The 16,665-nt window shown below is 40.7% G+C and overlaps 1 protein-coding gene across 2 annotated transcripts in view; it reads left to right on the top strand.

Moving 5' to 3' along the window:
- Nucleotides 1-12,024: 12,024 nt before the first annotated feature.
- The window catches only part of RAB28 (RAB28, member RAS oncogene family), a 61,454-nt gene continuing 56,813 nt past the window's right edge, over nucleotides 12,025-16,665 (top strand). Inside the window, exon 1 of one of the 2 annotated variants that reach the window (XM_042812570.1) lies at nucleotides 12,025-12,215. In XM_042812570.1, coding sequence (XP_042668504.1) covers nucleotides 12,138-12,215 — 78 coding nt within the window. In that variant the 5' untranslated portion in view covers nucleotides 12,025-12,137. The remainder of the gene's footprint in view (nucleotides 12,216-16,665) is intronic. The other variant, XM_042812569.1, reaches the window with a different exon arrangement.

Below are 16,665 nucleotides of genomic sequence, written 5' to 3'. Positions count from 1 at the left end.
CCCTCCCCTCCCCTCCCCTCCCCTCCCTTCCCATTCCCCTCCCCCTTTTTTCCCTCCTCTCCTCTCTCTTTTTTTTTGGTATGCTATGACCTGAATTACTTAAACAGAGTTTTCTTTTTAAAGTAAAATAAGTGTAAATTGCAAATCACTATATCCTTTTGAAAGTATTAAAGTCACATAAGAATGGTATAATTAGAGTGAGTGATGAAAACTTTCTGGTAAGAACTTCAAAACATGTCAAATTAATAATGAACAACTTGAGGAAAGTGTTGCAAATAATGTTAATTAAAAATGTCCATGTGCAGTCCCTTGGAGGGCATATGCATAAATATCTAACAGTTTCTATCAGGGTCTCAGTTTATACTGAAAACGAGGAAGTCCTTATAATTCATAACTACTAGGAGGCTTTATGAATGGTCTTTCTCATATTTCCCACTGGAAACTATTAGATAATCTGTTTTTATTGTACAGAGCCAAACATTTGGCTTAATATTTTTGTTTTAGATCAGACCACAGAATCATGGGGATATTAGCCATCTCATAATTTTTAGGGGTGCCTAAAACTGTGTACATTTATTTTCATCTTGAGAGTTTCTTAAAGTTATGATCTTTGATCCTTGCTCTCCTAAAACCATTACCCAAGATACATATAAAACAGGCATTAAAGGAGTTTCCTACCCTATGTTTCTTCATTAGCCATCTACCTTACCACCCACCAATATTCTGGATTTAAGAGTCTACATAATTGAGTCTGTAAATTAATAAAAGCTCCAGACAGCTGCAGCAACCAAGCAGTAGATGGTACATTGGCCTTAATGTTCTCATATTAGCACATTAAACAAGAAGAAAGGGAGCTTTTAATCATGCCTTTTTATTTTTAATGACAAGACATATTTCTTCATGCAAAGTTAGAATTTGGGGGGGGGAACACAAATCCAACTTAACAGAGATATAACAAAAGGACATCTCCTGGACTGAAAGATTATTTTCTGAGTATCTGAGAAACTTTGTAAATAGGAAGCAATGTACCTCAGGCACAATCTGAACTGGTGCTCAGCATTCCAAACTCTGAGTTATTCAGTATTTCAAAATGACAGCTTGTAAATGTATATTTTATTAAATGCAGAGCAATAAATTTTTTCAAGTTTCTGTCATTTTGAATTTAGTGGCTCACATTGAGGCCTCCAGCCTTTTAAATCACAACCTGTATGAACACAGCTCAACACCAGCCACCATCCTTAAATGCATGCTTTTAAAAGCTTCATTATTGCATTTGCTCACAAAATATCGTTGTCAGAATCCAGGTATGCATGTCTCATGTCAATGATAGGCTGACAGGCTCGTGCCTTCTGTTATGTTTACATTGTATATTGTATAAAGCTTTCTTCTCTTCGCTCTCACCAGGCAGAAAATAAACCAGGGTTAGGAGTTATATCATTCTTCAGACCAGCCAGATTTTCTCCTTTGATCTCAAAAAATTCTTTACATGCTCATGGCAAGAGTCTGGCACAAAGATCCTTGGATTACACTTGAGAGTCATCGAATGTTTCAGGACAAATGAAAACATACCAACACACACCAATTAATGCTAAAATCTAGCAGGGAATATTTTGGAAAAGCTCTTGGATGACAAAGTGAGATCAGTGGAGATCTCTGGTAACACTTTAATGCATTAACAGAGCTTCAGGACAAGGCGGTTTTGTGTAGGCGAAAGATCTCAGGAACTTGGCCAAAGAGCTCAGACATTTATAAGGGCAATTTTTTTTTTTTCTTTTCATAAGATTACAGCTGCCACTGAAGCACCACAGCAAAGTGTCAGAGTTGTGCAGCATCCAGCAGGTTTATGATTGCCAGTGAGAGTCTAGAATTGAGCCACTTCACTTGATGTGCTCCAGTTGTCACATACACACGAGTCTGTGTGTACAGCAGCTGTATGTGCACATGTGTTTGTCCACCAAAGGGAACACTATCAAGACCAATATCACATTTTCTTACAAAAATGTTTACTCTAGTTCCAAATGACCGAAGTAAATCACACCAAACAGTTCAAATGGTATCTCGTGGTGAGAAAAACATATCTAATTGTATGCTTGCATCTTGTTTCTCTTAGCACTCTAGGTGTGCATTTTTCACAGTACTTAATTTTCATAGTATTTCTTAGTATTTCACAGCCAATGCAATGTGCAAGTGCTGAAATTATTTAACACATTGCCAAGTGAAAACAAATCTCTTCATTTTGTTATTAACTAGCAGTCATTCTGCCTGAAGAATAATTTAGTAAAATCAATAGGACTGGAAGCACTTTTAGATGTTACAAGGGTGGAAGCCTCAGGACACTGAAAAGAACACCCAATCTCCTGCTAGTAACACTTGCATAGTCTCAAGACTTTAATTACATGGTCTACTTCAGTACAAAATTAGTTACGCGAATTCTGTCATGGACATTGTTTAACTTTTTTGGGGTGCTTCCCATTAATCTCTTCCTTCCTGACCACTTTCAGTATTCCTCTGTCTGCTAATAGTTTAGCTAAACCCAGATCTGAGATAATCATACCATAAAGCTAATCCAGGTCTGTCTGCAACACCCATAGTTTTGGAACTGGTAAATTAAGCGGCTTCAAAGATAAAGCATTTCCTAGGAGGAAATTAAGTTGGGAGCACACTGACTAGTGCTGAATGAAAGCGTTTTGAGTGAGTCATGGGTTCTGATAACACACCAGCAGAAAATCAATACTAAGTAGAGTTTTGAAAATCAGTTATCTCAGACATTATTTTGATGGTCAGACTCACAGATTGTCAGCAATCTTCTCTCATTTTACTTTCACTTGTGTACAGTAAGAAAGATGGACAGGAAAGGTCTCTGAAACTACAGCTTTTTGTCATTTCAGCTGAGCTACATTATCACAGAGCTGCGCTGTATTAAGTAATACCAACAATATCCAAAAGAATATGTTTATTAAAGCTCCCCCAGGCCAGATGCTGAATCTGACTGAGATCCTCCACTGCCCAGCTGGGACATTAGCTGGTTTGCTGCATAACCAAAATGGCATAAGGAATACTTGCCCAGGCTTGCTGCTCAGGGCATGGCTGAGTCCGTAGTGAAGACGAGTTCCTACGAAGAAGGGCAGGAGGCTGTGGTGTGGGGAGGTGTGGGTGCATATTTGTTCCTTCCAAACTTCTTGCTGTGGTGGTAACCGCCGGCAGAGGTGTGGAATAAAATAGAGGAGGGAGTGAGGATGATAACATCTTGAACTGCAGCTGTTTACCCTCTGTGAGTCAGAGCCCTCTGTCACTCTGGTTAGTGACAAGAATGCCTGTTGGGCACAATAGATGTTTCAAAATTAATTTAAGTTTAGTTATTCAGATGGGGACCATTTTTCTGTCAAAGCACAGCATATTTAATGGTGCAGTCATCCTTGTCTTACACTGCTGATGTGTTGCACTGACATGGCACACAGTTTGTGGCGGTAGCATCAGGCCTGATCATTTCCTGCCCTGCATCTTATGTAGACATCAGAAGCATAACAGAGCATGAGTAGGAGGCTGCTAAATGGTACTTTACAGATACGTCAAGCTCATTTTTTGACTGAAATAATTATCTATTCAAGAAAATCAAGCTCAGGTGTCTGCGAACCTAGCCCTCCATGATGATTTCAAAAGAAAGTGTGCATCCATCTGAGTAATTCCATACCAAGGTATGCAATTGACTTATGACACTGCTCATACAATTAAGGCAGCTAAAAACCCTAGTCATGGATTAGAATGTCAGCTCATTTAAGCAATTTATACAACTATAGCCATTGGATCATATTTTCTCCCTGAAAATTGCAACTTTGCAACTCAGGCACAAAAGAAGAATGAGGAATTTGCCACAGTCATAAAGGAGAACAAGGAAATAATGAGGTGGCTTTATTCACTATGACAGGCAACTGTACTGGGTCACCAGTACCTTCCAGTTAAGATACTTATAGAAAAGCAGGTGGAACCATGAAGGAGTGGAGGAACAGGCTCTCACCTCTTCACATCTTTATCTTTGTGTAATTGGACTGGTAACAGACTTTTCCATGTATTATGGGGGCTCCTTAAAGACCTATGCAGATAACCATGAGTATAACCAAAAGGGATCTCTTTCTGGGAGAAAAGCTGCTGGAACAGAAGTTCAAGTTCCACCAAGCAGATTGCAACTCAGAATATTTTTCCATGCTATAGAGAGGCTAGTAAAAGAGAGGCTAGGAGTCTAGGGAACTAATTAGGTGAGATCACATGGAAAGCATGGTTGGCATGTGCTGCAGCGAACACAGAATTGTGTGTTTAGGTATAGCAGTCACAACTATAACACTTGCAGTTCAGTGGTAGAGATAAATGTATTTCTGGAGAGGTCAAGGTAAGGAGCCCTGTGTTCTAATCTTGCCTTTGAGACTGACATTATACATGACCTTGAGCAGGTCTGTCAGACTTGGCACAAAAGGAATGGTAGTGAATTTCCCATGCCAAGATTCATTCAGCTCATGTACGTCCAGTTCTTTGGATGAGATCAATGAAGATTGACGATAGAAAGACTGACCACAAAAGTGATTGAAAGGATACATTCATTTTCACTATATTTAAAAAATCAGTTGCAGTCATTTATTTATTCAGTAACCAGAGTTTATCTTATTGTGAATTGTTCACAAGGAGATGATATCTTCATAGATTGATAGATTATATAAAAGCATTTACTGATGTACTTCCAACTGATTTCTCTTGGCATAACGTTCAGGGTGAGAAAAGAATAATTGACAAAGCCCTTGGGTAAGTGGAAAATAGATATGTTGCAACACAAGTTTACTTCAGGTACATTGTGTCAGGTTGATGTGACAGTTTTCTTTGCTGAAAGATTTTTTAGACAAGGGAGATACCATCTAGGTAGGCATGGTCTATGTAGACTGACAAAGACAGGGTATCTACTCATCAAGTGAGAAAGGTGAAAATCAGTAGATAAACTAAAATGGGGTGAACTAGCTGAAGGGAAAACTATTATGGTACTACTGAAAGATGTATCATGTCAGTAGGGATGGGCTACCTCAAGGATAAGGTTCACCTGCAACCTTGAGGAATGCATTTCTTCCTAAGCTCACCACAAAAAGCAGGATCAGTCTAGTTAACTGATAAAAGGTTGTTTGAAAGCTACAGCAGCAGCTATAGCTACACTGGGCCAAAAGAACTCAATAACTGTGGACTGGAATACTTGATGTGGGATAAGATTCAGATACATAAATTGACTGCTTTTGGAAACTTGCAACCAAATCTTCAGGTGTGTACTGAGTCTGTCTGCAATGGAGTTAATTTTCTTCATGGCAGCCAGTACCATGCTATGTCTTGAACTGGTAACTAAAACAGCATTGATAACACACTGATGTTTCACTGTTGTTAAGCAATTCCTTCTGATACTACCTTCCTAGATTCTATAAAGGGCTCCTAGAATTGTTTTGCACATTCATTATAAAAGGAAGAAAAATGTTATGACCTTTCTTTTCACTGGATTGGTAACAGGTCAACACTATGAGAAAGACACAGTTCTCTATTATTCTAGTGACATGGGAAATTTCAAACTTGCACTGACTTTTTCAGTATAACTTAGACTCACTTTGTGTGAATTTAAGTTGCCTCTCCTACTGATGAGATCTTTTTCTCTAGATCTTTTTTTAGCTTTTTTGTTTCTCTAGCTGTTGTTATTTAGGCTGGCTGCAGCTGGATTTTCTACTGAGTTAGCTAACACGCTTTCCTTCAACAGTGAGAAAAAAATGTTTACCACACTGCAAATGTGGTGTGGCTTTACTAGCAAATTCGGCTAATGGAAAGACCAGAGAACTTGTTTGTGAATTCACACAACCAGAGAGCAAATTTCCAATGTGGGTTTTTCATGTTAGCTGTGGCCAGAATTTCTGTTAGTGTCTTAAATACTGTCCGGGTGATATTTAGCTATTTTCCTTTTCACAATGTAGGGAAAATTTAGCACCTTACACAAATAAAAGAAAAAAAAAAAAGAAAAAAAAGAAAAAAAAAAAAAAAAAAAAAAGAGCTACTATTTACTTCACTCCTTTCCTTGGCACAGACAGGGCAGAAGAAGATGTGTTATTTAGTACCAAACGACTTTGCCACTTTTGTGGGAGGGTGGATGAGGTTAGCCATCTCTTAAACATTTAGCTTGGCCTCCATAGTCCCATGCTTGGTGAACCTCACTGGTCCCATTTTAGTGGGTAGTTTGTGGAGAACAGCTGGCTAGCGGTTATTCCCCTTTTTATTATGCAATGTAGTTCATAAAAGCGGCGGCCTTCAGTTTAACCATATTCCTCTGTGGAAAGTCTTGTTCACTGCAGAGTCTGGGCCAGAGACATTTACATCACTGTAATCACCAAGCACTTAAGACAGTTATTCCTTAAATGACCTTGGGTTAGCAAGAAGCAAAATGGAAGAATGCTCTTCCAAAAGCAAGTATTTCTAACTTGAGTAGGAACTGTTTTTCACGTGTATTAAAAACAAATGATTATTTACCATTTCCATTCAGTTGCCAGTCTAGTCATCTGCAATAATCATTCAGTCTGACTCAAGGCACAGTAATCAAACAGCACATAAGAAAGATGACCTGGCAAAGACGTTAGAGATGATACCAATGAAGAAGAAACTTAATAAAAAATATTTTTAAATCTCTACTACAATTAAAAGTAATAGCTATTTTCTATTCTGCTCCACAGTATAGTAGCAAGATCAACATAATAGATTTGCTATTGTTATTTTTTACTGATGCACCTTCCACTTTTTGCTGCAACACTTTTTCTTTTCAAGGACATCCTCCTCATTCAATTAGCAATTATAGCAATTTCCATCTTGAAGATTAGGAGAGTCCATGGATCTCAACTGCAAAGATTTGAGACAGAAAACCTGACATGAATGAAATACAGTAAGAAATCTGTGTGTATGTGCATAAGCCCAAGAAGAAATAGCAGAACAAAAAAGAATATCATGTATTGGTAACAGAGGACATGGCCCCCAGACAATCAAACAGAGAAATGTGCTGTTCCCTCAAGTCCTGAAGACACAGTGCAGATGAGAATAGCAGAAAGGTTGCACGATCTCACACATGCTGTTCCTTTTTCCATCAGTCCATATTTCCACCTCATTCAGGTTGACCCACCCCTAGTGCCAGTATTTAGGAAGAGTAAACCCAGCTGACACAGGGAAGGATTACACAATTTATTAATTTTTGCTGTAAGTATTTACCAAGGATGTAGTGATTTTAGCTTATTTTGCAGTGAAAAATAAATAACCAGATTAAATGAAGATTTTTTTTTTTTTTTTTTAATTCATTCTGTGCTGATAAAAGTGGGAGATGAAGTAGCAATCTCCAGCAGCTGCAGTAGCAATAATCAGACTTCACTTACAGACACCTGAAAGTCTCAGCTGAAAGTGAAATCCCACTTTGACTATATATAAGCCTTCTGACATCTGGCTTGTTTTTCTCAGTAACCTCTCAGGGAATCCTGAAAGGTGTTTCACATACCCAAGAGTCCACTGACTGAGATCTATCAGGTAAGGGAATTGAAATTCTCTCCTTTTATTTGAAGTATAAACGTAGGAAACTCTCCATACAGTTTGGTTTCATATACAGAAGTGAATTTAATTCAATAGAAAATGCTCAGCCTGACTAATACACCAAAATGTGACTGAGAATGGGATTACAATCAGCTTCATATTTAGAAATTAAATTTAATTTGGAGATTTTCAAATTGCTTCCACTTTATCACTGAAAGTATAATCAAGACTATTAGTGATGTTTCTTCATAAAGGAATAAGATATAATATGCAGAGAGAATAATTAATATCAAAAGAGAAAGTATCTAAATAGTGATTATTTACTGAATACCATACATTTAATTTCCACATTGTTGGATGACTATGGTACTCTTACAAGAAAGAGTATTCCAAAGCAATGCTCAAACATTCTTAGCATCCAAACAAATGCTGAAGAAAAAATTCAAATTATGAACATACTTCTATCATGAATAAAAGGGTCTGCAGTGTGTTCAGTGTGTTAATCCTAAGACTTGTCGACTATTGCTCATATGTTTCCTTAGGTCTAGAGCATCTGGTAGCCCAAGACCAGCTTTTTTTCAGCTGTAAAGATCTGTTGAGGCTTAGAAAATAATTAGTTAAGAATGCAATTTCCGAAATATGTAATTTAGTCTCATACACAGATTTTTAACATAGTGAAAAAGGAGTTTAGTTGACCACTTAACACTTGCAATACAAGTAACTCATACACTTAACAAATGCAAAGAGGTTTCTGGGCTGAGGTGTCTGTGCGTTTTTACCTGTGTCATTTTTTCATTTTTATTTACAAAATTATTCTTTAATTTCTAAGCACTCATTTAAATACATAAGCAATGCAGCCTCAGGACAAATAAGGCCATGAATGCTACAACAGAGATGGAATAGCTCCTCCTATATTGTTCATTCATTTAGTTGACAAAGCTAAAAAAAAAAAAAAAAAAGGAGCTTTTCTAGAGGAAAAATGAACGTGTACTGGGATGAACTTAACTCTGGGGACACGTATTACAATACAGACATTTCTTTGTCATATTGCAAAGGAGAATACAATGGGCATGGAACACATTCCTCTGACTGTCCCACTTTTGCACACTCAGCCCCGAACCCCTCTAAATCTCTCTCACACACAAAAGCACTGGGCAAATCTTATTTCTCTTGTATATAAGGGTGACACCAGCTCCCTCCTGCCTTCCTCTCAGTCGCAGCCTTCCATCATGAGGTGAATTGCACCTGCCCAAAATGGCCGTAACACCCTCGTGCCTCCTGACACGCGCCTTAAAGGTGCTGTGTGCTCTGTCAGTGCAGGGCGACCATTTTGGTACACAGCCCAGCTCTTCCCTCTGGGCTGGAGCCTTGGCTTACCCAGCAAAAGTTCTGTAAGGGCTGAGGCAGCAGCAAGGCTGTGGCACCTGTGTGCAAAGGTGTTCCACGACTGAACTGTAGTCCTCAATGTGGGAAAACATAAAGCTGAGCTCCTGGTGGAAAAACCGTAATAAAAATGAGGAGCCTGGCTTGTGTTTTACTTGCTAACCTATGCTATGAGAGCATGGGTATTAACATCTCTTCTGGAGAAAGGAGAGAAAAAAGTCCTTTTTCTTCATGAGTTGTAGGTAGCTTAATTGAAAATCCTTAAATTCATATTTTTCTATTCACTTTCAAGGAGACTGCAGCAGAATCAGCTGGAGTGGGGATCGTTCCACCAGTATTCCCGTTGGCTTATAAGTGGTCTGCCCTGATAAGAGTATAGAGCTTTTAAAAGCCTCGTGGTAAGAGCACAACAGCCCTGTATGTGATGAGTCTTCAAGGAAAATTCCACATTCATCCCCAGTGCCCTTCCTCCTGATAAACGCCACTTGGCTGTACCCTGATGCTGATCCTATGACATTCCTACTTAGGACAACTTGCAGTAAAATTACGCTCAAGATGATTCAAAGTGGAAAATACTTGATGAGTAACATGCTTAATTTGTTTTTTTTAAGCATGAGAAAGTGACATAGACATGTGTCTGTCTGGTTTTCCATTAGAAATTTGGGCCTTTTCTCCACTTTTTTAAACAATGTCACTGGGAAAGCTTTTGGCCTCAATTCTGCATACAGATGAACACATGAGTAATTTTCTTTGCATAAGGAATCATGATCCCACTGAGGAGTCAGTAAGACTGTGTACTTGTAAGATTGGAAACTTCTCACAAACATTCCAAGCAGAAAACCTGAGACAGACTGAAAGAGGAATGATTTTCATCCAGGTGTTATACACTGTTGTTTTAAATACTCTTAGTTTGGAATTGCATCAGGCAAATATAATTTACATGGTTTATGTTATCACTTCTGTTCAAGTTGTCTAAAGCATACACAAAGAATTGTTATTGGCATATTGGAAGCATATGAGTGTCACATAGGGGTGTGCAGTGATCTGGCATTATTGCATGCATAAAGAGTCTGGAATAAAGAACATGATTCTTAAGGTAGCAGACATAACCAAGCTGGGAGGGATAGCATGCATTTTGGAGGACAAGTTTATGAATAAAGTTATAATGACAAATTGCTTGAGCAGCCTGAAAAATATAGGATGACATTCCATGGGGACATGTAGAAAGCACTATGTTTAAATACTTCAATAGTTCAAACCTTGAAGTGAATGACGTTTTTATAACAGAAGGGGATTCAGAACTTTTTTTTTTTTTTTTTTTTTTTTTTAGTAAATCAGAAACAGTATGAGTCAGTAATGTCATACTGTGAAGAAAGCAAACCTCATACTGGGATATGTAAACAGGAGTCTGGTATACAAGACACATGAAGTAACACTTCCACTCAGCACTCATAGGGACTCAACCAAAGTACTGTATCCAGGTTTTGGCACAACGCTTCAAGTAAGTGGAGAGGGGCCAAAGGAAAGCAACTTGAATAATCAGAAGTCCAGTAAAGACAACCCAGGGAATGATGGGAAGAGGGGGAGTTGTTTAGTCTACAAAAAACAAGGCTGAAGACAATTTTCAAATACTGCTGCTGTCAGGTAGAGGTTATGAACTGCTGGTCATCATGCATAACAACACAGTGGTTTAAAATTTATTAGGGCTAAAGTTTTATTACTGTTTACCTATATGGATAGCAAAGTTTTGAGTAGATAGAGACATCATAGTTTTTGATGACTATCTGGAGGCTCTTGGAAGTTAGACAAACAGCTGTCAAAGATGGCTGAACTTCAGCTTGGAGAAAATAGGCCAGACAAGGTGTGATGCTTGCTGTTGTACTTGTTTTTTATGCCAGGACAATATTTCTTTATAAATATTACATATCTTATTAATCTGTGAAAACCCAACCAAACAACTTAATGGGCCTTAGCCATGCAAGTAGATTCAGCTAGTTCTATTAAGACTTGCTAAATTTCCTAGACCTGTTAAAATGGGTCACAGATCACAGCTTTAATGTATGCAAAGGCAATCTCCCAAGGACTTGCTTATTTCATAGAATCATATAATTATAGAATCACAAGGTTGGAAACGACCTATAAGGTCATCTAATCCAACCGTCTCCTCATCACCATTGCCACAACTAGCACTAAACCATATCATGCAGATTTGTAATCATCCTTTCCTAGTTCTGAAGGTGGCTGGTTCAGAGCTGCCCTTTGCTGGAGGTTAACGGTCAATGGAGGGCTGCAGGATGAAGGGTGGGCACCCCCTCAGCACAAGGAGCCTGGGCTAACATGGTCGGTGATGGCATACTGGTGGAGCTTCTGTCTGCAGTGTTTCGAGCTGCAAAGGGAGAGCAAAGCTCTGAGTTAGCTTTAGTGCAGTGCTTTTCACATAACTTTCTTGGAAGTCTGTTGCTCCTTACAAATAAAAAAGGAAGCTAGCAATAATTTTTCAAGGCTGTGCTTGAAACTGGGCAGAATTAAGGCTGTGAGAAAGGAGCACAGTGCTATTAACTCAGAGCTCTGTGACACCTGATGCACCGCCGGACCGAGATCTCTCGGCCCGGGCACCGGCAGCTCTGACCGCCAGCAGACCCGCGGCACAACACGCCACGTCCCTCAGCACGGGGACAGCTCAGCGCCGGGGAGCAGCCGGGAGCCGGAGCCAACCCGAGCCAACCCCAGCCCCACGCAGCCCCCCCCTCGCCGGTTCCGTCCCGCCGCCCCCGACCCCGCACCAGTCCCGCAGGCGGGGCCGCGAGGGCCCCCACCCCCGCCGTCCGAGGCAGCCTTGGCTCCGCCCCGCGCCCTCTGACCCGTGCTCCTTAGTTACCGCGCGGGGCGTCACTCTGGGCCCAACCACTGCCGTTCTGAGCGCGGCGCCGGGCTGTGCCACTGGCCCTCCTGCTGGGTGTGTGTGTGTGTGTGAAAGTGAAGGCATCGTGGCTGCCCCCTGCGTGTGCACGCAGCGGGTGCCGGTCTCTTATCCACTCCCCCTTCCCTCCGGTCTCTCGTTGGTTTCGTCCGGTGCGGCCCATAGCGACGGCGGCCGCGCTGGGGGAAGATGGCGGCTCCGGTCTGGGCGCCGCGGTCGACTCCGTGATCGTCCCGCGCTCCTTCTTCTTCCCGTGGCGAGCATGTCTGACTCGGAGGAGGAGGAGAGTCCGGACCGCCAGCTCAAGCTCGTGGTGCTGGGGGACGGCACCGCAGGGAAGGTCAGTGCCACGCCCGCCTCCCCGCCTTCCTCTCCCCCGGCTACCCTCCGGTCGCCCCCTGCTCGCCCCCAGCTCAGGCCGCTCTCCGGGCGCAGCTCAGCGTCTGCTCCGCGCTCGGCGGCGGCGAAACGCGCCGTGAGGTTTCGGTACCGTCGGCTCTCCTGGCGAGGCTCGCCAACGAGCGGGCGTGCGCGGCTGTAATCTTCTTCTCTTGAGCTTTAATAAACACAGCGGCTCAGAGCTGCTTTCCCGTTTGCCGGGGAAGTGCGCGTTGAGAGCGCTCGGTTCGGCCCGGAGCTCTGTGCCGAGCTCCATTCTAAGCTCCGTGCCTACGGGGCACCCGCAGCGCTTTGCGTCACTCTGAGACGCAGCTCCAGGGCTCTTTCCGAGCCGCCTGCAGATTTCGTTTTTTTTTTTTCTTTTTCTTTTTTTTTTTTCGTTTCTGTAGTCGTCATAAGCGTTGTTTAGGAGCAGTCTGTGAATGAAAGCTGCATGCCAGTGTTTATGCGACAACGTGATCAGTTGTGATTGCAACTATTGTAACAGGGTGACTGAGGCCTCTTGTGAGATGCACCCATAAATACTTGCTTGATTGTGTATTTGAAGAACGCAGGTTTACCTCTGCTGTTGATTTTTGATAAGGAAGGGAGGTGGGGAGTTTGCCTTGTTCAGTTTAGATGGAAAGCAGGATTACTCGAGGTGGTTTAAATGAGCAGCACATCCTTAACAGAAATAAGCTCTTCACGAGAGCGTGATTGTCTCACTTAATCAGAGCTTTATGAAGCAATAACAGCTTTTTTTTTTTTTTTTTTTTTTTTTTCCTTTAGTCATTTGAAATGCATTTTGAAGTAGTGTTGTGTTTGTATGGTGCAGTAGGTGGAATGTGTGATGAGAGAATAATAAATGCATGGGAGTGATGGCTGGAGTGCTGTTTCATGAGTGGCTTTCCCCAGTTTTCCATTCAAATGGAAGAATCCTTTCACTGCTCCCACTCAGCATACTGTGGCATGACCTCTTGCCAAACGGGGATTTTCCGGCATTCTTGAGTTTTGATGCTGATTTGTGCTGGTTCCTACCCTTCAGTTTGGAGCTGCCACTCACTGAATCTCTGCTGGCTCCAGGAATCCTGCACATCAAGTGCAACTTATTTTCCATGAGCAGCAGCTGTGTTGTGGTGGGCTGCTTTTCCTCCCGTTCCCCCTAGATGATGCTGTAATAGAGGCTTCTTCTAGTCATCTTTATGGCCTAGCAGCAAACATGCAAGAATGGATTCATTGTAAGATCTTGTAAAATAAAGAAGTGATTGGGTTTTGAAGTGGAAGGATAAAACATGCCTAGCAGAATTTCAGGCACCTTGGAAGACTAAATTGTTGAGGTTCCTTTCCTTTGTTGGCTACTCATTTGGCTGAAATATTGAAACATGCATATTTCTATATGTTTTCGACTAGACTGCTTCTCACATCTGTTTTACAGCTGGTCTTTGCACACATACATACCTAGCCTCTCATTTGCTGTGCAAGACATTGCTTTTTCTCTTCTGTCATTGGGACCATTGGAGAAGAGAGGTGTAGGAAATAATGGAATACATCTTTGAGATATCACATATTGTGTGTTTAGTGTGAGATTTTTCAGATTTGACTTCTTTCCGTTGCTTGCTTCCCCTCTGCCTCTTTTAAAAAATATTTTATTTCTTCCCTTTTGGCCATCTGGGGCTGTCTGTGCTTCAGTTCTCCAGGGAAAAAAATAGAAAGACGTCTTTGTGCATCAGCAAGCTGAAGGTGAAAAACTTTTCTTCTTCACATCAGTTAGAAGCAGTATGATTAAAGTTCTGCAGAAGTGTTGGTGGCAGTTCTAAAACAAATCAGAATCAGTCCTGAGCTAAGGGTAATATTTATGTTTGCTCTAGCTAGGAATTTCTCCCTCCACAAGGTGAGGGAGGGATGTTGTTATTTGTTAATTTTGTGGTGGCTTGATGAATTATAGAATGCTTAAAGTTTTAAAACAAGGAGTAAGCACTGCTGGAGTAAGCTTGAAGGAGGCAAGGTTGTAAAGAGAGGAAGAAATGAAAGAAGTGTGAGACGGTAAAACCTGAAAAAGCATTAGAATAAAATGAAGATAACAAGAAAATGTTGAGTTGTCAAAAGGAAAAACGGAGGAAGGTAATGATTGGTTAGTGAGATATTAATAAGAGAACACTTTTTGCTGTGTGTATGAAACAGACAAACTAGGAAAGCAAAAGAAATCTGTAATCAGAAGCAGTGATAGTGCCAAAGAATCCAAGAATTATCCATAGCAATTAGTTCCTTGCTTCTGATGGTGGGAAGGATCATAGATTCCTAAAGCTGTGTATAGAAGTCCTTAGTTCATTCTCTCCAAGCCAAAATGATTTTTCCATTAAAATAAACCAGTTCAAGTATGGATTGGAGGAGAAAAAGAAGACATTATCACACACATGTTCCTACTTTCGCTATGCACAGGTTGGCTTTTATTGGAATAGGTAACAGTTCTGGTTACTACTGCTGAAAAAAATTTTGGGCCTCTGGAATGAAATCTGGGAGCTATTCATGGACAGAGAGGTCCTGAAACCAGGGCTGTGGGAGGAGGGAAGAGGCTGAGGTTCCATCTGTTTACCATCCTTTGGAAATGGAGGCTGAAACACCTTATGTCTTCCATTAGTGGATGGTGAAAATGAAGGAGATAACACTCAACCTGTTGTAGGTATTCACATGTAGTGAAACGTAGGCTGGGATATGGAATGATGTTCCTAATCACTTTTGGATTTGTTAGGATACCTTCTTGAAGTGTTGTGCTAATTCTGGATCTTGTCATCTTGTCATGCTCAAAATATTGGTAAATGTTGACTAAAAATTTTCACTGTACCATTTTGAAAATGGAAAACTTCATCAAGTGTCCTTTGTGGATGGAGCTGTCTTCATAGATAAATGCCTGACCTTAGAAGTCCTGGTAGTCTCTATGTCAGTGAACAAAGGTTCATCAGTAGTTAGCAGTGACTTTACCTTCAGATGACAGGACTGCTTCCTTTGCTTGTAAAAGGCTTCTTGTGCCCCAACCCACAAAGCTAGGTCGATCTCAGTCAGAAATTCTGTGTGGGACAATTACTTGCTTTTGTATTAGTTTAAACATTTTTCTATTTAGACTAAGATTTTCATTTTGCCTATCTTAAGATTCTTGCCAGCAGGGATGGTACATGAATATTGCTGTGCTTGCAGATCAACAGCTTGGTCTTTGAGAAGGGAGGATGGAAAGGGATGGATAAATGTTGCTTTTTGGTTCTCAACTGGTTGGTGAAGTTGTTATGTGAATGGAGATTTGTGGCTCCAGCACTACGTGCTTGCATCCCATTCAATTTTGGCTTTGGTTTTAATTACTTACGACAGTGATACAATCCTTTGGTTTCACTTTCTGAAAGCATTCCTCTATGGGATTTCATTCAAAGGATTGCCTTTGTCAGGCTGATAGTAAGTGTCAGAACTGCCTATCACTGCTTGTTGTCTTCTACTGCTCTGCTGCTATTTTGTTAACACTTCTCTTTTCTGTTCCTATTTCTGAGTTGGTGGGTGTTTAGGAATGGCATGTCAGCACAGTTCCTAGAGTCTGTTGATGACATTTAAAAATATAAACAAGAAATTCTCATCTCACCTGTACCTTCCTTGTATCTTCATTTCCCAAACTCCTCAAATATCCTGTTGTATTTAACCCTCAGAATGGTGTAATTTTTCGTGTGTATGTATTTACTGTTGTCTTGGTTACTGCATGTCAGAACTCAAAGAAGTTTAGTTGTCGATGGGGGGATGGTGGTTATAAGACCAGGATTCAGTGCTGCATTGCTATTCAGAACAGCATATGAAGGTTTGTTTTTTTTAATACTTCAGACAAATGTGTGAACATACCAAACTGGGCTAAAGTCACGTTGACTTGGAGAGGTGATGTCTTGCTTGGCTTAGTAGTGATGTGGTGGACCAAGGCCTTCTTGGTATCATGTTATCTTCTGATCTCTGGATTAATGGCTGAGAGTTCCTGTATTGAACCTAATCTTATTTAAAAAGTCTTCTCACAATTTCATTTGTTTTTAAAGCTACAGTTCTGCTGAACCATTCTTTGTTTTACATAGATGATAACAATCACATCTTTACAGGCAAAACTGTTATGTAGTCTTTCATGAGAAGCATGATAAAGAACAGTTTCAGGATGATAGGATTATTTGCATTGCATTACATATTAATTGTACCTGAATGTGCAGTGAGATGATTTGCTGTTTGCTGTTGTGAAGGAGTTGGAGCTGTTGCCTGCAGTGTTTTGTGGATAAATAGTTGTTCTGTGAATAGAGAGCTCCAGTCTGGTAACCCAGCACTAACATTTATTAGAAAAAAAAATTAAAAATGAGTTACTCAATGAATTTCTGCTGAATTTCTGTTACTCAATAAACTCC

The sequence above is a fragment of the Centrocercus urophasianus genome, unplaced genomic scaffold, assembly GCF_019232065.1.
Source record: "Centrocercus urophasianus isolate 14NV4802_14NV808 unplaced genomic scaffold, USGS_Curo_1.0 seq_13, whole genome shotgun sequence".
NCBI lineage: Eukaryota > Metazoa > Chordata > Aves > Galliformes > Phasianidae > Centrocercus > Centrocercus urophasianus.
This window is presented reverse-complemented; position numbering and strand designations above follow the sequence as displayed.